This window comes from Sphaerodactylus townsendi, linkage group LG01, assembly GCF_021028975.2.
Source record: "Sphaerodactylus townsendi isolate TG3544 linkage group LG01, MPM_Stown_v2.3, whole genome shotgun sequence".
Classification (NCBI taxonomy): Eukaryota; Metazoa; Chordata; class Lepidosauria; order Squamata; family Sphaerodactylidae; genus Sphaerodactylus; species Sphaerodactylus townsendi.
In genome coordinates, this window is record NC_059425.1 from 27,782,287 (window position 1) to 27,809,857 (window position 27,571).

General features: G+C 50.9%; 2 protein-coding genes across 2 annotated transcripts in view; one reads left to right on the forward strand and one right to left on the reverse strand.

Annotated features, from left to right (window-relative positions):
- IFT172 (intraflagellar transport 172) overlaps positions 1-23,002 on the forward strand; it is a 41,402-nt gene extending 18,400 nt beyond the window's left edge. Inside the window, exons 19-48 of the mRNA XM_048515583.1 lie at positions 199-283; positions 1,174-1,266; positions 1,353-1,430; positions 1,570-1,818; positions 3,626-3,704; positions 3,958-4,078; positions 4,452-4,596; positions 4,678-4,767; positions 5,206-5,303; positions 5,469-5,604; positions 7,300-7,416; positions 8,149-8,291; positions 8,594-8,687; positions 8,784-8,848; positions 9,154-9,334; positions 10,768-10,877; positions 11,156-11,285; positions 11,525-11,623; positions 11,770-11,879; positions 12,300-12,363; positions 13,271-13,357; positions 14,050-14,166; positions 14,475-14,585; positions 17,029-17,148; positions 19,596-19,691; positions 20,227-20,286; positions 20,386-20,484; positions 20,991-21,144; positions 22,547-22,638; positions 22,811-23,002. Of these exons, the coding sequence (XP_048371540.1) occupies positions 199-283; positions 1,174-1,266; positions 1,353-1,430; positions 1,570-1,818; positions 3,626-3,704; positions 3,958-4,078; positions 4,452-4,596; positions 4,678-4,767; positions 5,206-5,303; positions 5,469-5,604; positions 7,300-7,416; positions 8,149-8,291; positions 8,594-8,687; positions 8,784-8,848; positions 9,154-9,334; positions 10,768-10,877; positions 11,156-11,285; positions 11,525-11,623; positions 11,770-11,879; positions 12,300-12,363; positions 13,271-13,357; positions 14,050-14,166; positions 14,475-14,585; positions 17,029-17,148; positions 19,596-19,691; positions 20,227-20,286; positions 20,386-20,484; positions 20,991-21,144; positions 22,547-22,638; positions 22,811-22,900 (3,313 nt within the window). The 3' untranslated portion in view covers positions 22,901-23,002. The remainder of the gene's footprint in view (positions 1-198; positions 284-1,173; positions 1,267-1,352; positions 1,431-1,569; positions 1,819-3,625; positions 3,705-3,957; positions 4,079-4,451; positions 4,597-4,677; positions 4,768-5,205; positions 5,304-5,468; positions 5,605-7,299; positions 7,417-8,148; positions 8,292-8,593; positions 8,688-8,783; positions 8,849-9,153; positions 9,335-10,767; positions 10,878-11,155; positions 11,286-11,524; positions 11,624-11,769; positions 11,880-12,299; positions 12,364-13,270; positions 13,358-14,049; positions 14,167-14,474; positions 14,586-17,028; positions 17,149-19,595; positions 19,692-20,226; positions 20,287-20,385; positions 20,485-20,990; positions 21,145-22,546; positions 22,639-22,810) is intronic.
- An 870-nt stretch (positions 23,003-23,872) lies between these two features.
- KRTCAP3 (keratinocyte associated protein 3) lies at positions 23,873-26,799 on the reverse strand. Its single transcript, XM_048504566.1, is given in 9 exon segments — positions 23,873-23,923; positions 25,168-25,198; positions 25,200-25,285; positions 25,383-25,448; positions 25,451-25,502; positions 25,504-25,577; positions 26,068-26,091; positions 26,093-26,128; positions 26,650-26,799. Coding segments are annotated over 9 exon segments (570 nt in total).
- Positions 26,800-27,571: the final 772 nt, after the last annotated feature.

Sequence of the window (27,571 nt, forward strand, 5' to 3'; positions counted from 1 at the left end):
GTTCTATGACCCTTTAAAAATAACCGCAGGCAATGTAATTTGGGCTGCGGTCAAGGTGCTGAGCTACATGTTAGAAGGTCTGGTCATGGATCCTTAATGTCACATGTATTTCTGACCTCCAGTGACTACCTTTGCTTGGAAGCAAGCTGGCCTTGTTATACAGGACTGGAGTTTCAGCCTTTCTTTCCCTCTCCACAGGTGTTTTGCTGCTCTTGGGCACGTGTCCAAGGCCCGATTCCTCCATGAGACCAATGAGATTGCTGACCAGGTGGCCAAAGAATATGTGAGTAGGGCGGTTCTCTGTTCCCTTTCATTCACACTTCCCTCTCCTCCCTTAAAGATACCCAGGAGGAAGCTTCACCTGCATCCACACGGGCAGGTGCTGTGGTTCAGAGGCAGAGCATCTGCTTTGCAGTGCAGAAGGTCCCAGGTTCAATTCCTGGTATCTCCAGTTGAAAAGATCAGGTTGTAAGTAATGAAGAAGACCTCCACCTGAGATCCTGGAGAGCTTCTTCCAGTCAGAGTTGCTGAGGGATTAGTGGTCTGATTTCATATAAAGTGGCATTGTGTGTGTGTTTGTATGCATTTACATCACACTTGAATTCTTGCTCGGGCTTTGGAGATCTGTGGTATCTGAGCCAGAGGCAGAGCTACTAGGGGGGTGGGGTGCACATTGCACCGGGTGCACCCTTGGGTTAAGCCGAAAATGGTACCCCCCTCCTCCCCCACTTACCTTAGTTTTAATTGCCTCGAAAGTGCAGGCTGGAAAAACAGCCTGCCCACTTGAGGCTGAAAATGGCCTGGTGGGAACTACACTACACTTCTCAGGAGACTTTGGGGCTCACAAGGTCTCCCCTGGGGAGACAGGTTCTTTACCTGAAGGTAATTTTCAGCTTCTCAAAAAGTGGGCTGGCCGCTTTTTTCCAGCCTACGCACTCGAGGCTGAACTGAGACAATTTCGAAGTCTTGCGATGGGGTGGGGAGCAGGAGCACAGCGGGGAATGCAGAGTGCGCGCTGGGCACAGTATGGCCAGTATACACCTCTGATCTGAGCAGATGCTGTACTCAGGGTGGTGATTGCATCGTAGCATCCAGCTGTCCTTACTGAGCAAATAGGAAGGCATCCATTCTTTTGGTCCCTGTCTGACTGGGGATTGCCTAATTTCCTTTTAGGGAGGGGATGGCACTGACTATTACCAGGTGCGGGTCCGCCTGGCCATGCTGGAAAAGAATTACAAGCTGGCAGAGATGATCTTACTTGAGCAGGTGAGACAAGCCAGGCTCCCTTGCAGCCAACCCCCCTCCCCCCACCCTGCGCCTTTATGTCTCTAATACTGTTTACCATCATCTAGAATGCTGTGGAGGAAGCCATGGAGATGTACCAAGAGCTGCACATGTGGGACGAATGCATTGCAGTGGCCGAGGCCAAAGTAAGGCAAGGCTGGGAGTAGAAAGGCCTGACTTGGGTGGGTGGAGACCATGACTCTGTGTACCAGCAGAGCAGAGCTCACAAGGGTGGCTGGTCATTCAAGGTGCCTCCCCTTGGTGTGTGCCTTTCCCTTTTCCCAGAGCCATCCTGCCCTGGAGAAACTGCGCCGAAGCTATTACGAGTGGCTGTTGCAGACGCAGCAGGAGGAGCGGGCTGCTGAGGTGCAGGAGAGCCAAGGGGACCTGCAAGCTGCCGTCGGCCTCTACTTGAAGGCGGGGCTGCCGGCCAAAGCTGCGCGGCTGGCCATGGGCCGAGAGGAGTTGCTGGGCAGCCCCGACCTCGTCAATCGCATTGCCACGGCTCTCATCCGAGGGGAGCTCTTTGAGCAGGTGAGGCTTCCGAGGGGGTGGAACTGGAAGTGCAAAAGATGAAAATAATGCACAGGAGGGAACTGGTGAGCAACATCAGCTGGGGCTGTCATCTGGGGTGGGGGGAGGCACAGGGGTGGAAAGTCCCCCGGTTCCAGCATCTGCTCTTCCTCTTCTTCGGCATACAGCCTCCGTTGCCCATCTCACCTCTGCTTTCCTGGGACCTGCAGATGGCAACCGCCAGGCTTTTGAGCTTCCCTCTGCACACTTTGACAGGGTAGCCAAATTCTTCTGGCATACCCACAGTTAATGTCCCTTCAGGCTAATGTCTTCTGGAAAGACCCAGCTCTTCACCCCCAGAAAAAGAAAAGAACAGTGAGCATTTATGCAAGAACAGGTTGGCGAAGAAAGACTGAACATATCTGAACGCACATCCCTGCAAAAAACACACACCCCTGCAAAATCCTTCTAATACGGCAAAATCGTTTGCAGGAAAAACGATGGATCTTTTTTATTTATTTATTTATTTATTTATTTACTTACTTACTTATTTATTTATTTATTTTATTAGACTTATAGGCCGCCTTATCCCCGGAGGGCTTTTAAAAAATCAAACGTTGCACAAATACAATAAAAATCTTTAGCCCACAAAGTCAAATAAAAAACCCCAAAACCATGCATGCGGAAATGGCAGGCTCCCCAGAGTTCCCAATCACTCGTGGCCAGGAGCCCTCCCCAAAATGAGACAGTTGGTCTGGTCTTGCTCTGTTGAGGGAGAACATGGGTTGCTAAAACTGAATGAGGTCAAGATAAAATGAAAAAAGTTTGCAGTGAGGCTCCTGCCAGCTCTCCAGTTGTGTGCAGGGCTGCAGCCTCAGTCTTCTCATCTCAAGGGTCCAGGGCTAAGCTTGTGCAGGACACTGACAAAATAGCCCAGTTTCCGCAGTCAGCATGGAAAGAGGACTGCAGCCGGCAATGCAGTTGACTCCAAAAGTTCCAGTTTCTGGTGTATTTTGCCTTGCAAGTGAATCTCTCGTCCCTTCTGGGAGGCTTGACTGGCAGCAGGGAATTCGGCAGGCTCGATCTGCCACTGGGGTGGCCCCTTCTCTGGAGACGCGGCCTTCCTTTCTCATTCTCCTCACTTGCTATTAAAGGCGCTGGGGCTGGGGTGGATACTGTTGTGGTTTCCCCAAATGTAAAGGCCTGAGTGGCATTTGCTTGCGCATCAGTGCAGCTGGGGTTAGAACAGGGGCGTAGCGGGGGAAAGTGGTGCCCGGGGCAACACCTGCTTCAGGCATGCATGCACGCGCACACACACACACACACACACACACACACACACACACACACACACACACACACACACACACACACACCTTGTCCCACTTACCTTAGCCGGCAGCGGTCCTGGGCAGGCTGGCGGGGCCGGGCTGAGGGGTGCGCTGTGGACTCATGCCGTCACTGGCTAAGGTAAGTGGGGTGCGAGGGGATGGGGCAGTGGGGGGATCATAGGGGAAATTTTGTGCCCCCCACTGACTAAATGGCCAGCCCCCGGGGACATGTGACCCCACATGTCCCCGTGGCCAGTACGCCCATTTGTTAAAATTATGGTTTTGCAGGTGAAGGCATAGTGGTTTGGGATGCAGCAGGGTTCACTCTGGGTCCCAAAGGGGCATGTGACAACCTCTCCCCCCCCCCCACACACACACACAAATCAGGCCACTGCAGGCTTGTTCCACAATTGTTCAAAAAAGGCTGGTGTTGCCCTCTGGTCACTTTCTCGTGGGAAGCGATTTCAGCGATGGCCCCTCTCCTATCTGTGTCTCAGGCTGGGGAGCTGTTTGAGAAGACTCGGAACTCCCAGAGGGCACTGGAGTGTTACCGCAAAGGCAACTCCTTCCTGAAAGGTACCGGACTGGGCAGGGGCGCTTCTCCAAAGTTCCCGACTTGGCTAAATTTTAACCTCCTAATTCTCATTTTGCACTATGTCGGCCTCTTTCCCCAACCCTGTCTGCTGCTCCATTCCTTGAGACCACTTTTCTGGACCTGATCCAGATCGTAGCCGAACTATTCCTCCAGAATCCAAGGAAGAGCCAGAAGGCCACTGTCTTTCTTCTTCCTGCCACTCTTAGTCCGTTCTTTTGTCTGTCCTCCATGCAGCAGTGGAGCTGGCTCGTTTGGTCTTCCCAGCAGAGGTTGTGAAACTGGAGGAGGCCTGGGGGGACCACCTGGTGCAACAGAAGCAGCTGGATGCCGCCATCAACCACTATATCGAGGCCAGGTAAAGGCACAAGGATCCTGACCTGGATGGGCCAGACTAGATCTGGGAAATTAAGCAAGGTCGGCCCTGGTTCGTACTTGGATGGGAGACTTCCAAGGGAATTCAGAGTTGCTGCACAGAGGCAGGCAATGGCAGCCCACCTCTGTTCCTCTCTTGCCTTGAGAACCTTACAGGGTCACCATAAATTGGGTGCAGCTTGACAGCACTTTGCATTCACAGAAAGCACTGTGACGGGGCTCTTGTTATAGTTGGTTGTGCCGTGCCCAGCGGTGCTTGGTCATTATCCCGTGCTCCTTCTCTGCCCTGGGGAGCTTCAGGATCTGGTTGCAGCCCCTAAGAATCTTCCTTTAAGAAGCGTGTCCCCCTATTCCAGGTGTGCCGTCAAGGCCATCGAGGCCGCCATCGGGGCACGACAATGGAAGAAGGCCATTTACATCCTGGACATTCAGGACAAGAAAACAGGAGCCAAGTACTACCCCAAGGTAGCCCAGCACTATGCAGCCATGCAGGAATATGAGGTAAGGTCCCCGCCCCGCTCCTGTTGCTTCCAAGCACTATGTGACAGGTGCAGATGGATAACGTGGCGCTTGTCTCTCCAGATAGCCGAGGAGGTATTCATCAAAGGAGACTGCATAAAGGATGCCATTGACATGTACACACAAGCCGGGCGCTGGGAACAAGCACATAAGGTGATGCTTCTGTCCGAAGGCCCCATTCCTCCCGCAGCACATGCATGGCAGTGATTTGGGGAGACATCAGCTGCCTTAGATTGATCTCCTTTCCATTTTTGATCTGCACGGAATGATTCACACCATTAAAAGGGGACTTCCCATTAAAATTTGCTGGACAGTCACCACTAAATGAAATTGTAGGACCTGATGCTGGTGTGCCTGGCCCTGCAGGTGACTCCCCAATGGAGGCGCACTGTGCAACCTTGCTGGGCAGGATGGAGGAGAGCTCCCAGCATTCTCAGCTCTAGAGGGTGAACTCTTAGCTTTTAAAACAGAAAGCCCCGAAGCCAGTTGGTCTGTCCATTCCACTGAAAGAAACGGGTGGGGATAATTTAGACCCTGATTTTGAAGGATGTGGGGAGATCATCTTGATCTGAGACTTGTCTCTCCCTGCAGTTGGCATCCAGGTGCATGAGACCTGAGGATGTGTCTGTGCTGTACATCACACAGGCCCAGGAGATGGAGCGGCAAGGGAAGTACAAGGAGGCTGAGAGGTGAGTGGTGTTTTTGTGACTGTTTGAGCTGGAATTTCTATCCAGTTGGATTGTGGGGGAAGCCTGAGGCTACCTTTGCACAAGAGAGCTAGCTCTGCACAAGGCTGGGGACTGCACTTTCCCACATCATCTGGGGCCGTACTCTTGATATCACACCTTCCCCAGGCTGTACATCACAGTTGATGAACCAGACTTGGCCATCACCATGTACAAGAAGTCCAAGATGTATGATGAGATGATCCGCTTGCTGGCCAAGTACCACAAGGATCTGCTGAGTGATACGCACCTTCATCTGGGCAAGGTAAGTGTTCAGGGAAGGGCTTAAGGGTTGGGCAAAGTGAGCAAGCCTGATTGTAGTGGGATGTAGTGGGTGAAAGCGAAGCAATAACAGGCAACACAAACACAGTTGTGTTGGAACTGTTGTCCTACCCTTCCTACCCTTCTTTATCGGAATATGGATTTCACATGATTTTTCTACAATACGTACTGGCAAATGCCAACTTTCATATACTTGTATGTGTGGAGCAGAGGTCCAAACCAAAAACAGGCCAAGTGCAAAAATGCCTGTTAACAGAATTAAATCACTGATTGAGTTATTCCAGATAACTAAGACTGGAAGTCTCATGGACTGTATCTTGATTACCACGCCCTGCCAAAGAAGTTTGTTAACACAAAGAACCTGGAGAACTCCCTGATACCAGACTTTACATTTCCTCTGCCTTTTAGAATCATTTCCTTAACAATCGTTCCCATCCTGATCCACTCAAAGCCTCAGCCAAATTTGAATACCTGGGCAGAGACTTTTAGAAGACACTCTGCTCAAAGCCATTCAAGGCTTCCCTGATACAATCAAAAGACAATTGGCTGTATTATCCCAGTACTTAGAAAAACAGTAGATGAGCTGCTATTCAGCTCAACCCAGCAATTCCAGCATGGAAACCCCAGAAATCCAAAAATAGAAACTTACTTGCTCCAGGAATAGAAAATACAGGAAAACAAAACTGAAACTTACTCATTCCCGCCCCAAACTATGCTAAGGAGTATAAAAATACAGCGCACCCCAAGTTCCAGGTTCTCAATGCTGGCTCTACAAGCTGGCTCTACAAGCTCTTCAGGCTGGCTCTCCAGGCTGGTTCCAGCTGCTGCTGGCTCCAGCTGCTGCTGGCCCCCACTCTCCAAGCTGGCATAAGAATCCTTGCCTTCTTCCAGAACTTCTCAGCTGAACTTAGGCCCCCGTTGCTTCCCTTCTCCAATCTATCATCCAAACCTATTTTTCCTCCCTGCTTATATATCATAGGAACTGTGTGTATGCTTCTCCATGTCTCTCTGTATGAATGTTTGCACCAAAAACATATAAAAATATTTAATTATAATTCGACCTCTTTGTATTCTCTGTGGAACGTTTCAAAAGCCAATTCTGGTGTAGTTGTCTAAAAGATCCTACCTAGCCTGCCTCTCGCACTGCCAAGCTGAGTTATTCCCCATTGCTACTTTAAAAATATAACCGTTAAGCTAGGTAACAGAGCTATGCAGCTACCTACTATACCGAACTGTGCTCCTTTTATTGTGTATTCACTTCATTACATCACCTTGCAAGATTATTAGCAGAATTAACAAAGTACAGAGTCCATCGTAGCCATCGTACACACTCTCATTAACAAAGTATATAGCTAAAGACTGATCAAGTGATTCTTACATATTAGTGACTTCTCAGTGCAAGGTTTGTGTATAATTAGTGTCACAAAGTTTTTGAATATGATTACTGTTCCTGTCAAGAGGATGCTTTCAGAGTTTTGACAAGATCTTCCTTCCACCCCGGCTTCCCAAGCTCTCAAGCAAAGAGCCATTTGGCCAGGAGACTGTTGCCTTCAACTGTAGCCATGTCAATTTGTTTTGGAGATTGGTATCAAACATTTGCCAGGGGCAGAGTTATGATCTCATGTCCCCCTGAGCTCATGTCCCTTCACCTGATAAATGGACTGGATTCTGGTTTCAGGAGCTGGAAGCTGACAGCCACCTGCAGGAGGCGGAGTATCATTATTTAGAAGCCAAGGAGTGGAAGGCTGCTGTGAACATGTACCGACTGAATAACATGTGGGATGAGGCCTACAGGGTAAGGGCAGCTCTCAGCATGCTCCATGGTAACAACAACAGAAATGGTTCTAAGCAGTGTGCCAACTGAGCTGCACATGGGCGGCTGTGTCAGGCACTGTGGACTCATTGCTGCCTGAATGAGGAGTGGCCTGTGGGTGGAACATCCCTCCCAATCCAGTGTCCACATGTTTATTCATTGCTGTTCTCTCTTAAGAAGCAGCTTATAAGAACAATGTAAAAATACAATCCAAATTACAATAAATGAAATCCATAAAACAAATGAGAATAGCTCTGTCCTGGGCCGGTCCTGTATCCAGTGGCCCAAGGCTACAGGGTGCCAGCCAGTAGCTCTTTGATTCTTGCCCTTATAGTTGTGCCCCTAGCCCAGGGGTCTGCAACCTGTGGCTCTCCAGATGTTCATAGACTACAAATCCCATCAGCCCCTGCCAGCAAGGCTGATTGGCCATGCTGGCAGGGGCTGATGGGATTTGAAGTCCATGAACATCTGGAGGGCCACAGGTTGCAGTCCCCTGCCCTAGCCACACCCAGACTTTAGACCTGGAAACTGGAAACTGGAAGCACAAGCCAAAGCTCGGCTGAAGAGGCTGCAGCTGGCAGCACCACCTAGCTTTCATGCTGAAGGGCTCACCTGCTGAGTGGGCCTTGGGGAGGGCTTGCATCGGTGTGGAGGGGGAAGCTGCTGCAGAGTACTGCCCCAGGCTCAGACCTCCCTGTCTTTGTTCTGAGGCAGGTGGCCAAGGCTCACGGGGGAGCGAACTCACACAAGCATGTGGCCTTCTTGTGGGCGAAGAGTCTGGGCGGAGAGGCTGCTGTGAAGCTCCTGAACAAATTTGGACTCCTGGAAATGGCCATTGACCACGCGGCTGACAACAAGTGAGTGTGGGTTGGAGAGCCTTTTCATGCCCAGGCCTGTGCTGGTTCACTGGCATACCTCTGGGCACAAGATGGGATCACAGATCCATTGGCACAGAATGTCCCAACAAGCAGAGCTGCCTATGGCCTCCCACAATGCACTGGGCTTCTACAGGGTCCTCCTGTTAGGATGGTTGCCTCCGTGGTCACACCCTCCTTGGCATCCTTATTCATCTAAGACTCATGGAGCACTCTTTGCCTCCTGCTGGAGTTAGATTATGCTCCCCACCCCCGCCCCGGCATTTCCTTCTTTTCCTCCGCAGCATGTTTGACTTTGCCTTCGAGCTGGCTCGACTCTCACTCAAACAGAAGTTGCCCGAGATTCATTTCAAATGTGGCTCCTTCTTGGAAGATGAGGTAGGAGTGCTGGCGTGGCTTTAGAGTCAGGTGGGTGGGTTGCCTGCAGTGACTGCCTTGGCACTGCCCTCTGTCTGTCTGTCTTCTGGTGAGTAGGGCAAGTTTGAAGAGGCAGAAGTGGAGTTTGTGAAGGCTGGGAAGCCCAAAGAAGCAGTCCTGATGTAAGTGTGCCCTTCCCACTCACCACAGTAGTCCCCCCCAGCTTCTCTCCTTCCTTGCCCCCGTGTCGGGTCTCATTTGGCTGTGTCCATTGAAAGAGGGCATTCTAGTCTCTTGGGATCTCCTAGGCCAGTGGTGGCAAACCTATGGCCCTCCAGATGTTCAAGGACTGCAACCCCCATTAGCCCCTGCCAGCATGGCCAATTGGAGGGCCATAGGTTCACCATCACTGTCTAGGCTGTTTGATTCTCCCTTTCATGCCTGTACAACTGTCTCCATTCCAACCTGCTTCGCTGCACTCCCCCAGGTACGCTCATGCCCAGAACTGGGCTGCTGCCCAGCAGGTGGCTGAGGCCCATGACCCAGAAAGCGTGGTCATTGTGCTGGTAGGCCAGGCTGATGCTGCCTTCAAGCAAAAGGAGTTCCAGAAAGCGGAAGCCCTGTTGCTGCGAGCACAACGCCTCGACCTGGCCGTGAAGCATTACAGGGTGAGAGAACCCCACATGGAACCTCTCAGCTTTTTCAGGGGGGTCAGTCAGGTGCCAGGCCCGACTCTGCTACCCAGGATGGGGCCATCAGCTGTAGTCAACCCCGCAGGGTCGTCGCTAAGGAATAGGCGAGACGCGGAGGAGGTTTCATCTGGCGGAGAGCGTCAGCAACAGGAAGCGCGGGTTTTCGTGATCCTGACAACTCTGCCCTGTGCTGGTCTCTCGCACCTTTTATTAGGGTTTCATTGTGGGCGTGTAAAGGAGGTGGGTAGGGAGATGAGCCGGGGAGACCGAGGAAGACCTGGGGAGATCATCATGTGATGCATGATCTCACCTGGCTACGTGCGGAGAGGAGCGTAAGCGTCTGAGCCTAATCCTCACCTGGGGGCAAGACCATTGTCCCTGCGCCCGGTGACTGAGCCAGACAGTTCATGACCCGTGACTCATAGGGGGATGAGGAGTGGGGGTGCGGTGCGACCAGCAAGGCCGTAGGTCCATTGGCGTCCCAACGTTCTACCACGGTGCTGCTGGGTCAGCAGTGCATCACTACAATCAGCATGCACTGTGTTGTGAACAGCAGTGGAATAGTCGTTCAGAGCAGGTGCACTCTAATTTGGAGAACCGGGTTTGATTCCCTGCTCTGCCACTTGAGCTGCGGAGGCTTATCTGGGGAACTAGATTAGTCTGTGCACTCCAGCACCCGCCGGCTGGGTGACCTTGGGCTAGTCACAGCTCTATGGAGCTCTTTCAGCCCTACCCACCTCACAGGGTGTTTGTTGTGGGCAGGAGGAAGGGAAAGGAGATTGTAAGCCCCTTCGAGTCTCCTTACAGGAAAGAAAGGGGGGCTGTAAATCCGAACTGCTTCTTCTTCTCTGGCTGCTCATTGTTCTTGGGCAGGGACAGAGCATGGAGCAGCGATGGGCTCCTCTCACAGGGCATCCACAGAGGATTTCCATAGAAATGAAAGGATGCTGCTCAACCTAAAGGGTGCATGCAGGATGAAATCTGTGCAAGCTGAAAGGCTGGTTACATGGGAGAGGAGCCCCAGTTCCCTTTGATAACAGGAGTGCTAAACAGGGAGCTGAGAAAGAAATAGAATCTTGCCGAAAGTGCACCGACACACGGCGCATGTCTGCAGTGCTGTCACACATTTTGTCGTAGTTGCACTGGCCTGCTCTTGCTGATGGCCACTGGTGCGGGCGTTGGTGCGCTCCCCATGTGGATTGTGCAGAACTGACATAACAAATAGTGACACGAATGGTCACTGAAGGACCCCAAAAATTTCCTGGCACTGAAGAATAATCCCTCATATGGGTGGTTTTGAGAGTCTTCTCCAGAGCATTGAGCAAAGGGGGGCAGCTGGATCCTGAGCAGTCTCTCTCCTTATGAAGGGACTCATGGTCATAACCCTGTGCTTGCCTCACACACCCCAGGAAGCAGGCATGTGGACTGACGCCCTTCGGGTCTGCAAGGAATATCTTCCTGGAGATCTGGAAGCCTTGCAAGAGGCATATGAAAGAGAGGTGGCAAAGAAGGGTCCCAGGTAAGCCAGCCTGGAGGAAGTTAGCCCAGGAAGTGGGTATCCTGGCATGTAGAAGGGGGTCTGGGGCCCTAGTCCCTGGCCTCTGGGATCCATAGACCATCACGTTTGTGAACGAAAAGATTTCCAGCTCCTCATACCCACACTGGGATTACCCCAGCCAAGTTCCCCCATCCCTGTTTCTAGCTCTGTGGTTGGGGGAGGGACACATGTTGCATTGACGGCCCCAAATGCAAATGGATCTCTTTCCAGTCACTTACCAAGACTTTGTTGGCTGGCAGGGGCATTGAGGGGATCCTGGAACAAGCGCGTGAGTGGGAGCAGGCGGGTGAATACTCCCGAGCTGTAGACTGCTACCTGAAAGTGCGAGATCCAGGCAACAGTGCCCGGATGGAGAAGTGCTGGATGAAGGTAAGTGACCACTGTGGATCCACTGAGCTGTTAGGGTTCATCTGGCGATCTGCTTAGGTGGCATGCAAGATCATTTGAATCAGTTGCCCCTAAAGCTCTTGAGGTCTCTCCTATCTTTCCCCTTGGCCAGTGCCTTGTAAGCTGCTACCTTTCAAGGTCCTCATCCAGGGAAACCAAGCAGCAGTAGGTCATCGTGGCATCCTCTCCCACTCTGGCTTTGAATTTTCATCTCTTGGTAGGCAGCAGAGCTTTCCATCAAATTCCTTGGCCAGCCCCGGAGCATTGAGGTGATGCGGACCGTGGGACCCCAGCTGGTCAGCATTGGCAAGTTCAACGTGGTAAGCTGGCTTGGAGGGTGCAGCCCACTGACTCTGGGACCGGAGCGTTGCGTTCCAGATCCAGCACTTGCACCTGCGCATCCACCTTCCCCCATGTGGAAGGAGCGAGATCTCTGGCTGATTCATCTCCCATCCTCGTCTCCCAGGCAGCCGAGCTCTACCTCAATCTGGATATGATCAAGGAAGCCATCGATGCCTTCATGGATGGAGAAGAGTGGAACAAAGCCAAACGGGTGGCCAAGGAGCTTGACCCCAGGTGCATTTCCTTGCTGGCAAAGCTGCCTTAGGCTGCTGTAACGGTCGCTCTTCTAAGTCCTGCTGCTCTCTGCTGGGACTGGCAGCAGCTCTTCAGGGTTTCAGACTGGGCACAGTCCTTTCCAGCTCTGCTCTCGGAATTGGAGTGCCAAAGACTGGACTTGGGGCCTTTGGCAAAGCATGTGGTCTAACACCGAGAGGTAGCTTCTTTGTACTAACTGTCTAAGGAATGTAGAGGTGGAAGTGTATGTGTGTGTGTACGTGTGCCTTGCAAGCTCTTAAGGACTTAATTGAGGTGGGATGTATACCCCTTATCGGAGACCCCTGGGACTGGGTTGGAGAGTCTGTTTAGCTCTGGGCCACTGATTATTATATTCTCTGCCAAGCTGCAAGTGACTGACAGACCCTTCCTCTGTGGCAGGTATGAAGAGTATGTGGACGAGCACTACAAGGAGTATCTCAAGGACCAGGGCAAAGTGGACTCGGTGAGAGTGAGCCTCAAGAGGGAGGAGAGTGAAGGGCACAAACTGATTGTTTGCTGTTGACATTGTGATGTCTGAGTATTGGTGCAACATCTACGTGTATCATGTTACCCCAAAAGCCCTACTTAAAAAAAAAATAGCAAGCATTTAAAAAGTCATTTTAAATGAAAGCTTCTGCCACTCTGATGAAAACGTTAATAAAGCCACTATATGTTTCACTAGATAAGTTCAAGCAAGCAAGCTGTGTCTCAAGGCAAGGAAGAGAGGTGACAGAGGCATCAGTGGAAATGGATAGCTGGACTCTTCTTGGGTTTTGTGGAAGGTCCCTGAAGTGAGGTCTGAATGACTGAGCAAAGGAGCAGCAGTAGCATAGTGGTTAAGAGCAGGTGTATTCTAATCTGGAGGAACAAGGTTTGATTCCCCACTCTGCTGCCTGAGCTGTGGAGGCTTCTCTGGGGAATTCAGATTAGCCTGTACACTCCAACACAGGCCAACTGGTGACCTCGGGCTAGTCACAGTTCTTTGGCGCTCTCTGAGCCCCACCTACCTCACAGGGTGTTTATTGTGAGGGGGGAAGGGAAAGGAGTTTGTAAGCCCCTTTGAGTCTCCTACAGGAGAGAGAGGGGGGATATGAATCCAACTCTTCTTCATAGGGTGATCCTTGACATCCTCCATGGGTGGGCCTATCAGGCAACTTTGTTTTAGAGCAGGGGTGTCCAACTCTGGCGCTTCAGATGTTCATGGACTACGATTCAGGGTTGATGGGAATCGTAGTCCATGAACATCTGGAGGGCCAGAGTTGGACACCCTTGGTTGAGAGTTCAGGGGGCACGAGTTGACATGTTGTACCAGAAACTACCTTCTTTTGGTGCTGGCTATCTATGCAAGAGTTTTCTTTTCTCTTTGACAGCTGGTGGGAGTTGATGTCATGGCTGCCCTCGACATGTACGTGGAAAGAGAACAGTGGGAAAAGTGCCTAGAGACGGCCGCCAAGCAGGTAGCCATGGGATGTCCCTGTGACCCAGACTGCATCCGTTCTGCACCCCTAGTCAGCATGAGCCCCGGGCACTTGCTTTTTATTAAAGCATCAGAAAAGTTGGCCACAGATCCCCTGTGCAGCAAGACCAGCCTGAGCTCTCCTGAAGCCAGGAGCACCTGAAAATGCTTGGCTGTCTCTTAGCATTGTGGAATCAAGGTGTTGAGTGACTGGCTGTGTTGAGTCAATCCACCTTTTCCCCCTGGAGATAAAGAGTTCTGCCGAGTGAAATAAAACCTGTGGGATTTGGTGACTGTGGGATTGGTGAAAGTTAGCAAAAACAATGGGTCATGTGGGAATGATCCCTCAGGTGCAAACTGAACCCACAGTTTGGGTTCCAGCTGCAGGATGAATCAGTACCGGGAAAGCCTAAGTTCAGCCTAAGGGTCCTGCCTGCCCAAGCTCTGAACCCTAAATTCTTGGCTAGTCATGGCAGTCGGGGGATTAGTTTGGGAGAGGGGGGTGGCTAAGGGTACAAGCTGCAAATGAAGCAGTTGCTGTAAGGTGCAGATGGTCCTGGAGTGGCCAACCCTTTCTCCCAGCAGAAGGGTGAGGTGTCCTCCTGCCAGCGACCCCCTTGTCCCTTTCCTTCCCAAAGACTTAGACAGGAAGCAACCACCAGGAGCTTCCCAGCCTTCTGCTTGTTCTTTCAGAACTACAAGGTCTTGCACAAGTACGTGGCCCTTTATGCCACCCACCTCATCCGGGAGGGAAGGTGGGACAAAGCCCTGAACCTCTATGTCCAGCATGGCGCGCCTGCCAATTCCCAGGTAATGGTTGCTGTCAAGGCTGGAGGGGATGGGAACTGCTGGTGCCCTGTGCTTTCCCTGGTCTTTCTATTTAGATCATGGGTGTCCAACTCTTGCCCCCCCCCCAGATGTTCACGGACTACGACTCCCATCAGTCCCTGCCAGCATGGCCAATTGGTACATATTATTTCTTGTTCACCCTGTGATTGTGTACCTTCCCTTTTGCTCATTAGCAAATGGCAGGGGCTGATGGGAATCGTAGTCCATGAACATCTGGGGTGTCAGAGTTGGACACGCCTGAATTCTTCTCCTGTTCCCTCCCCTTGCAGAATTTCAACATTTACAAACGGCTCTTTGTGGAGATGGTGAATGTAACCGGCTTGAACAATGCCGAAGCCTACCGCACTTGGGCCGACCTGCGGGACATGCTGTTCAACCTGGTGAGTTCTGCAAGACCTTGTCGCTCCCGGTAGCTGGAAAGGTTTTTTTTTCTAGATTTGTTGGGTGGAGGAGCACCAGCAGCATAAGGACCTCAGGCAGGACCTTCCTGGATCTCCTCTGGAGCTCCAGCTTTTGTCCAGTTCGCTTCCAAACTGCTGCCAGCATCGTGTAGTGGTTAAGAGCAACTGTACTCTAATCTAAGGAACTGGGTTTGATTCCCCGCTCTGCCACTTGAGCTGTGGAGGCTTATCTGGGGAACTAGATTAGCTTGTGCACTCCAACACATGCCAGCTGGGTGACCTTGGGCTTGTCACAATTCTTTGGAGCTCTCTCAGCCCCACCTATTTCACAGGGTGTTTGTTGTGAGGGGGGAAGGGAAAGGTGTTCGTAAGCCCCTTTGAGTCTCCTTATAGGAGAGAAAGGGGGGTATAAATTTAACTCTTCTTTTTGGATACTTACCCTTGAGTGACTCTGCAAATAGATCAGCTCTAGTAAGACAGCCTTTTTTTTCAGTATTCTCTTGGCTTCACCCAGCATTCGCAATACAGGAAGGGCCCAGCAAGGAAAACCTGCTTCTAATTCAGAGAAGCCCCCTACAGGATAGGAGGGACTCTGTTGCAATGGCTTTGCTTCAGCCCAGCTGTCAGGGGAGTCTTTTTTCTCTCTCCTGTAACCTTTGATTTAACCCATTCCATTATCAAGAGACAAGGTTTCCTTGTAGTAGGAGAAGGGAGTGATAAAATGATATTCACGTTCCCCGGGACTGGGTGCTTCACGATCATCTGCATGGCAGACATGTGATTGTCTGGTTTGATGGCTTCACTTCCTCCTCAAATGTTAAACTTTGAAGGAAATGGGGTCCGGATGATTATCATGAATAGAAGATAAAGGTAGTCCCCCTGTGCCAACACCAGGTCATTACTGACCCATGGGGTGACATCACATCATGACAGTTGCTAGGAAGATTCTGATTTATGGAGTGGTTTGCCATTGTCTTCCCCAGTCATCTATACTTTAACCCCAGCAAGCTGGGTAATTTTTCCGACCTAGTAAGATTGAAGACTGAGTCAACCTTGAGCCGTCTTCCTGAAACCAGCTTCCATCGGGATCAAACTCAGATTGTAAGCAGAGCTTTGACTGTGATACTGCAGCTTATCACTCTGTGCCACAGGGCTCCATGAGTTCCTGAAGTCTATGTGTTTAATGACACTCTGTCTGTGTACAGAATGCATCCTAAATAGGTTAAGGTGCTTTTACATGGAGACAGTAGCATAGTCCCTCTGGCTCTACACCAGTGGTGGCGAACCTATGGCACGGGTGCCAGAGGTGGCACTCAGAGCCCTCTCTGTGGGCACGCGCAAACAGAGTCACACACACACTCCCCCATCTAGGCTGACCTTGGCTGCTGGGCTCGATTAAGACCTAGTTTTGGGGAAGCAGTATAGGTAACCCTGTTAAGTGCTGTTAAACCCACTGATTTTCATGCGAAGAACTAAAGCGTGATCATTTACCTGGGAGTAAGCTCGGTTGCTGGCAATGGGGCTTGCTTCTGAGTAAACCTTACCCTCCTGGGGTTGTGATTCACCCGTTGGAAGAGTTTCACGGTTGTTTCAAAGCAAATCCACCGACTATCACCAAGCTTACTTTCCTCAGTGTCTTGCACTCCTCAGAGCCAACCAAGTTTTTTTCTAGCGAAACCTCAATATTCAGGTTAAATTGCTATGTTGGCACTTTGTGATAAATAAGTGGGTTTTGGGTTGCAATTTGGGCACTCAGTCTCAAAAAGATTCACTGAATGGGCATATAGCACTGTCAGCAACATTTGATCAGGCAGCAACAAGAAGAGAAAGGCCTTTTCTCAGCACCTGAGATCTTTGGGAGACCGCAGGGTGTAGTGGCTAAACGCAGGCGACTCTAATCTGGAAGACTGGATTTGATTCCTTACTGCTCCATATGAGTGGTGGACTCTTATCTGGTGGACTGGATTTGTGTCCTTGCTCCTCCACGTGAAGCCTGCTCAGTGACCTTGGACTAGTCACAGTTCTCTCAGAACTCTCTCAGCCCCACGTACCTTACAAGGTGTCTGTTGTGGGGAGAGGAAGGGAAGGAGTTTATAAGCCACAATGAGACTCCTTGTAGGAGAGAAAGGGGAGATATAAATCTACTCTTCTCTTTTTCTTCTTTAAACCAGAGGTGCTGCTAGAAATTGAACATGTGACTAGATGCTGTGCCAGTGAATCTTGGCTCTTTCCCCATGCCCCACTGGCTAGAACCTGCCTGTTTCTGAAAAATCAAACCTTTTGCATTTGCTTCGTTAAAAAAAAAATGCATCTCTTTGATCTGAAATGATGATTGACTTCCACTTGAGACACCATTGGTTACGGACAGCAGCTTTGCTGAAGACCACATGTCCATTAGCTTTCATCTCCTTTTCCCACACAGTGCGAGAACATGGTGAAGTCAAGCGAAGCCAACACGCCTGCTCATGAGGAGTTTGAGTCCATGTTGCTTGTGGCTCACTACTGTGCTACACGGTCTGCAGCCCAGAGTATCAAGCAGCTGGTGAGTGAACGAAGGCAGGTGTAGGCCACAGCTGGATGCTGCTCTTGGACCATGTGGTGATGCCCTTCATGGTAGAGATGGGCCTCTCCCAGGTATGAGCATCTGGGCTGGCTTCATCTGACAGAGGAGCCTGGTTTTACCATCAGAGCAAAGAGTTCCAGACTTTGAAGTTTATGTTTAGTCTGGAGAAGTGTAGGTTAAGGGGGGACATGATAGCTATGTTTAAATATTTGAAGGGATGTCATGTCGAAGAGGGAGCGAGCTTGTTTTCTGCTGCTCCAGAGACTAGGACACAGAGTAATGGATTCAAGGTGCAGGAAAAGAGATTCCACCTAAACATCAGGAAGAACTTCCTGACAGTCAGGGCTGTTTGACGGTGGAATTCACTGCCTCAGAGAGTGGTGGAGTCTCCTTCTTTGGAGGTTTTGAAACAGAGTCTGTATGAACATATATCGGGAGTGCCTTGATTGTGTGTTCCTGCATTGCAGAGGGTTGGACTTGATGGCCCTTGGAGTCTCTTCCAACTCTATGATTCTAAGTTCAGAGGGGTATCCCTGTTTGCAAAACCAAACAAGATCCTTGTGGCCAGAATAAGTTTTTGTCGTCTAGAGCCCTCTTCTTCAGATGCAGTGAAGCGTTTCTGTGTTGTCATTTTATGGGTGTAAAATGCTGTCAAGCTACAGCCAATTCATGTCAGCTCTGTAGGGTTTCCAAGGCAAGAGCGTATCACAGGTGATTTTCCACTGCCTGCCTGTTTACTAATGCTGGAATTCCATGGTGGTCTCCCATCCAAGTACTAACCAGGACTAATGCTGCTTAGCTTCTGAGATCTGACAAGATCAGGCTAATTTGGGCCATCCACGTCAGGGCTATCATTTTTATTGCAATATTAAAAACCCAAAATACCATCACAGTCCAGGGTCTGTGAAACACAGGAAGTGCAGGGTGGAAAGCAATTGTGTACGATGCAGATTTTATCTGGAAGAAAACGAAGTCCATTTTCTCCTTATGCTAAACTGGGTCACACCTGTCCTAGGTGAGAAATCCCAAGTATTTGTTCAAACTGGGATGAGAAGGTAAAGTGGATCCCTGTTCAGCCTTTTTACTCTGGGGTCTCTGGGTTGGATCCATACTGAATTTTCCATCAGTGGAACGATACTGTCCTGCCTCCCTCCTACTCCTTTGGAGGTTTTTAAACAGAGACTGGATGACCATCTAATCAGGAATGCTTTGACTTTGTGTTCCTACATTGCAGGGGATTGGACTTGATGGCCCTTAGAGTCTCTTCCAACTCTATAATCCTTTGACCTCCATAAAATGATGTTTTTGGGAGATCAGGGACCTTGAGGAATTGCATGAGTGGTTCTACAGCAGGAAGGAGAAAATTAGTAGAAATTGCCAATTTGGTTTGAACCCAGCCCTCCCTTATAGTCCACACAGCTAATGGGTACCTACGGTGAGCCTGCTTCTGTTCTGGCACAACCCCTGCTTTGATTTTGGATCTCTCATTTCCAGCCTTTTGCAACCATCAGATTACAATAGAAAGTGCCCTCCAAAAGCACATTCTTGAATGAGTAAAACCCTGAGAGATCTATTGTCCACATCTAGATTGTCCTGAGGTTCAAGGCTGGCTTTGACCATTTAACTCTCCAGAATAAAGGAGTGCAAACAAGCTGCAGGGTTGGCTTTCATTTCATGAGAGCCGCTGGGCAGATCTTGTCCGCCGTGCTGGAGCTTCCCTTTCCGTCTGATGAATTAAACTTCGCCTCTCTTTTTAAGATGTGCTTTTAACATCCTTTTATACCAAATGCATGAGAACCCCCCCCCCCTTTAATAGTCACTGGCGTTGTGTTCTGTTTCACTTCTTGTGAAATGTCTGCAATGGGATCTCATTCAGATTGTCTGGGTTCTTCTAACCCATTTCACATCTGGCACGTTTAATACCATCCCACTCAGAGGAAGGGGCTATTTCGGAGGAGCATTCTTGATCCAGGAAGTAGGACGTTCCGATCCCTGTCCCCCTTGGGGATATAATCTTTATCAGTTTTCACATCCCCTGACACTTTCCCCACAAATAAGAGGAGCGGTGGAAAGAACCAGGTCCCAAGTATTGTCTGTGCTCCCGCCGTCCCGCCCCTCGCCACTTAACCTTCTTTCAGTCTATCCCCCCACCCGGATCACTCATACAAAATGAGAGAGTCAATCCTGTTCCGTCACATTCTTCTAGAAGACTTTGCCTGGAAGTCCTTGTGAGTCATGCCCTTTTTCGGGGCTAAGGGTTTCCAAAGTCATTTCTGTTCTGTTGGGGGCAGCTAGTTCAAGTTGGGTGAGTGCATTTTTTTGCTCAAGCCGGGTCAGGGCGGGGACTTGCCTCTGAAAGAGAAAACTCCATGGAAGATGAGAGCCAGGAGAGTGATGCTGTGGCTAATACGATGCTTGCCTCTCAGGACACGGTGGCAGCTAAGCTTTCCATCTCCTTGCTGCGTCACACAGAGATCATCCCTGCAGACAAGGCCTTCTATGAAGCTGGGATTGCAGCCAAGGTGAGAAGGGCTGTGGGGGAAGGGGCGGTGCAGGGCTCCAGCATGTTCACAAAGGATGTTGCAGGTTTAGTTTCCAGCACCTCCAGTTGAAACCAAGATGCACAAGGCTTGAGATCAAGGGAGCTGACGTTGCTCAAGGTTTGTTGAAAGAGCGGCCAGTTAGTCTTTCCTAGCTCTTAGATAGCGCCAGAGCTATTATTGTCAGTGCCGGGTGCACCTCAGATACCCCTGTGGCTCATTGGAGTCCCATCCCAGCTACTCCTGTAAGAAAGGCTCACCCAGAGTGGAGGATTTCGACAGCTCTTTGCTTTGTGGCAAATTTCAGGTTCCACTTGCCTGCCTCTTATAACTGGCTAGGTTAGTGTTGCAGAGGCACAAAGGGCGATTTCTGTTCTTTTGGCACGTTGTTGAAATATGATTGTAATCTCACCATCGCTGGCATGCAGAGGATTCAAACTAGATCGCAGCGATCATCCCCCACCCCCGCCATGTCCTGCTGTTCATGCCGTTCTTTTTGTCTCCACCCTGCCTCCAGGGAATCGGCTGGGAGAACGTGGCCTTTATCTTCCTGAACCGCTTCCTCGACCTGACTGATGTGAGTCCTGCTGGAAGACCCCAAGCCAGGCAAGGGGTGGCTGTGTGGAAGCGGGTGGGGTTACATTCCTTCTCACCCACTCCTGCCCATTCTCCCCAGGCCATTGAGGAAGGCTCCCTTGATGCTCTGGACCACTCCGACTTCCAAAATACGGACATCCCCTATGAGGTGCCATTGCCCGCCAAGCAGCATGTGCCAGTGAGTCCCACTATCATATGCACACCCAGCCACATAGGCGGAGGTGGGCGGGGGGTGAGGGTAGAAGGCTTTCTTTCAGGGGTGAAGTTTCCAAGGATCAGGGTGGGAAGGTGTCCCTTGCTGTCCCACTTGCACACTGAAGCCCCCACCCAGTGACATATCTGCCAGGGGGACTTGGGGGGTCAGTTGACCCCAGGTGCCTTCCATTGGATCCCGTGGAAGCAGCTTGGCAGAGCCAGGCTGAGGGGCAGCCCATGGCAGGCTCCCAGCCCAGCTGCTTGGCCTGCAGGGTGCCCCTCGGCCCCACTCTGCCCCGCCCGGCTGCTCAGGACAGCTGCAGCTGGCTAAGGTAAGTAGGGAACAGCAGGGGGCCCAGAGCAGGTGTTGCCCCAGGTGCCATTTTCCCCAGTATGCCTCTGCCCCCACCCCAAATGGTTACTTTCCCATTCTGCCCCTGGGCATGCGGTGCATTCGTTCCCGCTGAAATGTTCACTTACATGTGATAGGAAGAGCAGCGGGAGGAGATCCGCGACTGGGTGCTCACCATGTCCATGGACCAGCGACTGGAACAGGTGCTGCCGCGGGATGAGCGAGACACCTATGAGGCCTCACTAGTAGCAGTGAGCACAGGCGTGCGCTCCCTGCCTTGCCTTATCACAGGTGAGAAGAGGGTGGAGGGTCTGGGAGTGGAGGCGGTACGGAAGGTCGCAGGGAGGGCATTGGTAGAGCAAAAAGCAGGCTCGGAAGGGGCTCTCCCGACCCTTGGTCTCCTTCTGGCAGGTAGGCCGGACCCACAGGATTCTGTTTCTGATGTATCGACCCAAAACATAGTCATCACCTTCATCCCTCTTGACCCTATTGTCAAGTTATCCAGGAATACTCAAGGATCCACCATTTAAAACATCTGAAGTGATTAAAATAAATTGCACATTTATTTGAGAAAAAAACACAAGTACTTACAAAAAATACCCTTGAAAGAGACATTTCTCTCTCAGGAGAACTGCCTCTCTGTAAACGGTGCCTTTTAAATTTGTGTATATCATTGCATTGTGCCAGAAAGCCTGCGCCATCTTAGACGAGGCATTCCCTCTTGTGAGAGAGCAGTGGGAACACTGCTTCTCAGGGGCACCTGCCTGAGGCTAGTGCTGAGGCAGAGACAAATGTTGGTGTGCCATCATTGGTATTCACCTCAAGCAAATGGATCCAAGCTGTTTCCTCTCTACCATTTGGGTACCCGCCCTTCTCCCCAGAGAGCTGAGTGCTTTATTTGACTCATGTGTATAGATTAATCAATTAGAGTCCACTGAGATTTCTTGTAATTGAATGACAACCCTACCTAGCTGACAATATTTTGAACTAGGAGGAGGAGGAGTTTGGATTTATATCTCACCTTTCTTTGCTGTAAGGAGACTCAAGGTAGCTTACAAGCTCCTTCCTCTCCCCACAACAGACACCTTGTGAAGTAGGTGGGGCTCAGAGAGTTCTGAAAAACTGACTAGCCCAAGGTCACCCAGCAGGAACATAGGAGTGCAGAAACACATCTGGTTCACTAGATAAGCCTCTTCCACTCAGGTGGAGGAGTCAGGAATCAAACCCGGTTCTCCAGAATAGAACCCACCTGCTCTTAACCACTATACCACACTGGCTCTCACTAGATAAAGTAGATAAAAGACCTTGCTGGAAATCCACTTTGGGGGATCCATATGAGCTGCAGGTAGAATTGAATATTTTAAAACACATAACCAGTATTTTCCAACTCCTCATGCTTATCGAAGAAGGAAAAGAGGCTGGTTTGGAGGAATTTGCCTGTTATTGCTGGGAGCTTACCCCATTGCCCTTTTAGCTGCTGGCAACTTTGATGATTTGCTGTCCAGCAAACTATTGCGGGTTGCACGCTGAATCGAGTACCCAGCATAACCCCAACAAGCATGGAGAGTCATGCATCCATCCCAGGCAGAAAGGAGGGAGGGGAACCTTCTGCTCAGCTCCAGACGGCCATGCCACTACCTTGGGAGAGGAAAGGGGGCATCAGCAGCCCTGAATCTCCCTTCCTCTTTTCCAGGCTATCCAGTCCTGAGGAACAAAGTGGAATTCAAGCGGCCTGGCAAGCAGGCCAACAAGGACAGTTGGAACAAATTTCTTATGGCTGTCAAGGTGAGGATGGGCTGGGGGGAAGGTGGACAGGAAGGAAGGCTGCTGGAAGCTATGGAGGATGGCAAGGCTTTGTCCCTGGGCTTCATCCACACAGCCTGTGACAGCACATCACAAGGCCCCAGCTGGACCAGCACTTATCCGCCCCCTGCTTTTGTCTTGACTTTCCTTGCAGATGTCACACAGTCCTGCCTGCCAGGATGTCCTCAAGTTCATCAACCAGTGGTGCGGGGGGCTCCCCACCACCAGCTTCTCCTTCCAGTGAGGCGGAGGCTCCTGCTCCGTCCCTGCCACAGACTGTTCCCTTCCAGGAAGGGGCCCCTCCCTTGCTATTTATTTTCCATTCATTAAACATATATTCTCTGTATAACCCTGGTGCCTGTCTTTTGTGGGGATGGCCCTTGCCCTGCTTTCCCTGGCTTCCAAGTTCCCATCTTCTTTCAGTACTGCTGGGCAGCCACTGGGTGGCAGCTTATGTCTACTGATGAAAATAAATGCAATGAATAAACACTGTGGTTTAGACCAGCAATTGCCCATTCAGTGGCTCAAAAGCCACACTTGGCTCTTTGGCATACCACTCATGGCTTTTCTGAGCACCGCTGCCTAATTGAGCACCTGCTCCATGTTCCAGGAGAGGGGTCTGTGCCTGGGCTCCACACAGCTCCTCATTGGCTGATGGTTCATGCCTTGAAACAGCATCTGCTACAGCACAGGTGTCAAACTTGCGGCCCTCCAGATGTTCATGAACTATAATTCCCACCAGCCCTTCCCAGTATAGCCAATGCTCATGTTGGGAGGGACTGATGGGAATTGTAGTCCATAAACATCTGGAGGGCTGCGAGTTTGACACCCCTGTGCTACAGGGACTGGAGGAAGGGTAAGCTGCAAGCCTCCAGAGCTGTGGGCCCTGTCATTGTGCAAGGGATAGAAGTCAAAGGCCCCTCCTCTTCACCAGACCCCCCTCTTCCTCCTGCATGCTCATCTTCATACCTGGGTGGCTGCAGAGAAGAAAGAGTAAAACCACTACCTTGGCAGCCATCTGAGATAAGAGCAATCTGGCCCCAGCAGGATGATGGTTTTGCTCCTCTTTCTTCATGGCTTTTCTCCAGGTGCCCTAGATCAGCTCTCATGGTCACTGGAGATGCTGTGCCTTGGGTGGAGGGAAGGCACATGTTGAGAAGGCCGAGAGGAACATACAGGCTTTTTGTTGGTTTCAGCTGAGCGGCCTTCACTTTCCTCAGGGCCAAGTCGCTTTGGTCATCCTTTCACCAAAGCGGTGGGCCTTGAACTGAGGAGAGAGCAGGGAGACAGCAAAGGCAGTCAGTAGCACATGGGTGTCTCTGTAGGAGCCTGCTTTGAGCCAGCTGGCAGCGTAGCCTCTCTTGGGAATGCTTGCAGCTTGACCTGAGCAAGGGCCTGCAGAGGGAAGACATCTCTGTCTTCTTGCTCTGTCCAGCACATGGCAGACCAGGCTGCTGTAGCTGTTGGCCAGATCCCAGGGAGCAGGCTGTGCCGAGAAAAGGCAGGCACTTTGCCCATCTGTCTCTTTCCCCTGCAGAGCCTGCTGAACACTTGGGTGGCCAGGAATGCTGTGAGCTTGTCTCTGAACTCAGCCAAGCACACATTTTCAAGGGATGCTGCTTTGCCTTCTCTCCTATGCACATTTGCCTGAGAGTGTCACACTGAACAATGATATCACCCAGGTTTGGTTCAGGGGGTCCAAAGTGATGGACTCCCAAAGGGGATGCCCCCATCCCCCATTGGGAACTAATAGGAGCTAACGGGAGCTAATGGGAGCTACACCTTTGAGGGTCCATAACTTTGGACCCTCTGAACCAAACTTCGCCAAACCTGGCTGTTATCATCAGGAGAGTCTCCTAAAGATAGCTTAACAATTGCACCCCTGACAGCAGGCACCCCCCAAATTTCCCCAGATTCTCCTTTTAAAGCCACCCCCTTCGGCATGGATTTAAAGGGAGAATGTGAGGTCCCCAGTTTAAACATTGAAAGTGATGCTGTTTCAGGATGGGGGATAATCCACCCAAAAACAGCATCACTTTCAATGTTGTTTTAACTGGGGACCCCAGATTCTCCCTTTAAGGTGGGTTTAAAAGGAGAATCTGGGCTCCCTAGTTTAAACACCATTGAAAGTGATGCTGTTTGGGGGTGGATCCCAGCATCACAGCGGCCACACATGGGGGGGACTCAGATTTTGCACCAGGCTCCATTTTCCCTAACTATGCCTCTGCCCAGCGGGGAGGGCAGAAGGGACTGCCGGCTGCTGGCTGGGAGCCCAGCTGGGGGTGGGTGGGTGGGTGGGGCGGGAAGTTTGCCATCCCCAGCCTTGGAAAGCTGCTTTTATAAGCACTGAGGCCGGGGTGGGGCTTGGGGAGGCGTGGCCACACCCCCGGGGCAGGTGGCGGCATGCCCCCCCCGAACCCACCCCATAAAAAATCTATAGCTACATCACTGGAGGGGGTTCAGCTGAAGAAAATGTCACAGGCCTTTTCTCACAAGGGAGAGTCAGATTACCAACACCACCTTGTAGGAGGCAGCGCAGGGACAGTTATACAGCGCAGCACCAGGAAGAGAGGCCAGCCTCCACTGTTGCCATCACCAAGGAAGTAAGCCAGAGGACCAGAGCTGTATCCTGCAGGACAGAGGGTTCTGAGTTTGGGTGGCCAAGCCAGGGGATCCATGGTGAAAGGCCAATTAGTAGTAGCAGCAGCATACAGGCATCAACTCACATAGATACAGGTAGTGTCAAAAGGGCACTCATTGATCATAATGTTGGTATCAGTGGGAAGGGTAGAGAATTGTTGCACCTGGCAAGGAGGTGGCGGTTACCATTGGCAATGGTGAGAGACCGTGACTGTCAGTCCCGTGCAGCAGGTTTCTGAAATCAATGCATTTGCCAGGGCGGCCACAAGCAAGACCCAAGACTGAAAACAGAGAATGGTAAGGACAGGGAAGCAGTAGAGTATTCCTGAAGTATCCCGGGGGCTTCAACCATATGGGGAAGGAGCTATTCTGCTGAACAACTCTGTGCAAAGATTTACAGTACAAAGGTGCTACTGCTGGAGGGAGGGAAATCTCCCAAGCTGGGGCAGTCTGAGAGCAGGTGCCTCACTAACTGGGTGTGAATCCACAATCTTTCAATGCATGTCAGAGATAAGCTTAGGTGGCTGGGTGGAACTTGGCCAGAAAGAGATGTGAACAGGCCCAGAGTCTCGGTCATGCCTTGAAGGGCAAAGAATGGCAGTCTTGGGAGGGGCTGGCATCTGCCGCCTGGGGAGCAATTCCTGGCAGAAGGCCTGCTAGGCCTGGTGTGATCAATGCTGCCACCATGTGTGCTGGAAGGAAGCCCTGCAAAGAGTAAAGTCTGAACAGGAGGGGGAGGGGTTCGAGGGTTGTTTCAAGACTAGGAAGAACTCATCAATGATGGGAGAGATTCTCAGGTCACTAGGATAGCCACTCTGCCCGTAACAACACTCTAGGAAAACCAGACAAGAGGTCATTGGTGCAGGCAAATGTAAAAGCCCTTTCCTACCTTGACAAATCTGCCCCACAGACTCAGATGCCCCACGGACTCACACACAGCCAGGGTCAGCCCACAGTCCCACCCCTTCTTTTCAGCACCACCTTTGCTCTCAAGTAGTATTTGTTTGTGGGGAGCTGTCTCAGGCCTTCCCATCATGCAACATACTAGCTCTTGTGTTGGCCATGAGTAACATCTGCCTTCCTGGCCAGCGTTTCAGACCGTCTGGTCATTTGTTCTCTGCCTGCTCTTAACCACTGCTGCATGCTGGCTCTCAACAATTACATCATCTTCAATCCCAGTTGTTATTCTATCAATTTCTATCAATCCTACTTGGCCTTTATATAATGCTTAAGTTTTGAATAGGTACCCTGACCTGGATACCTCATCAAATCTCAGAAGCTGGGCAGCGTCAACCCTTGTTAGTACTTGGATGAAAGATAACCAAGGAAGTCCAGGAGGTGCTATGGAGAGACAGGCAAAGTCTCTTTCCTTGAAAACTCTATGGAGTCACTGTACACCAGCTGCAACTTGACGGCAGCTTCCACCACTGCCACTAGCTGTTTTTTTCCACCTAAAACATAGCCTTTAGTAAAAGTTCCCAGTACTTTCTGAAAGTAACCCATCACACCTAAGAAATGCCTCTCAGCTCCCTCAAGCCTATCAGCCCAGAGCCAAGAAGACACTGGGCTTTCCCATAAAGCCTGAAAGACTGGTCAGAGGATGAGGCACAGCATTTGAGTGCATGTTGCTTATTCTGCATGTCTTCTACAATCTCCTGCCTATGCAGAGAAAAGGGGAAGAGGAGTAACTGGGTACAGAATCCAGGTGCCAGGGAAGGCCTCACTTCAAAAAAGAGAACAGGTGCACAGGAGAGCAAGGAGTATAATCTAGGGCAGGGGTCTGCAACTTGCAGCTCTCCAGATGTTCATGGACTACAAATCCCATCAGCCCCTGCCAGCATGCTGGCAAGGGCTGATGGGAATTGTAGTCCATGAACATCTGGAGAGCCACAGGTTGCAGATCCCTGATCTAGGGCCTGAAAACCAAGCCCTGCAAGGAAAGTCTTAGGGACTTGGGCATGTTCAGCCCAGAAAAGACAAGGGGGGGGGGATGATGTTCTCTTCAAAATATTTGAAGGGCTGTCACTTAGAGGAGGGCAGGGATCTGTTCCTGTTGGCAGCAGAGGATAGGTCACACAATAATGGCTATCAAATACAGGTGGAAAGCTACCACTGGATATCAGAAAACAACTGTTTTCCAGTGAGACGGTTAGCAGTGGAACAGTCTGCCCAGGGAGGCGGTATTATGCCCCTCCGGGGCAATCCTGAAGCAGTGGCAGGACTAACACTTGTAAGAGATGCTCTGGGCTGACCCTGCTTTGAGAGGGGTTAGACT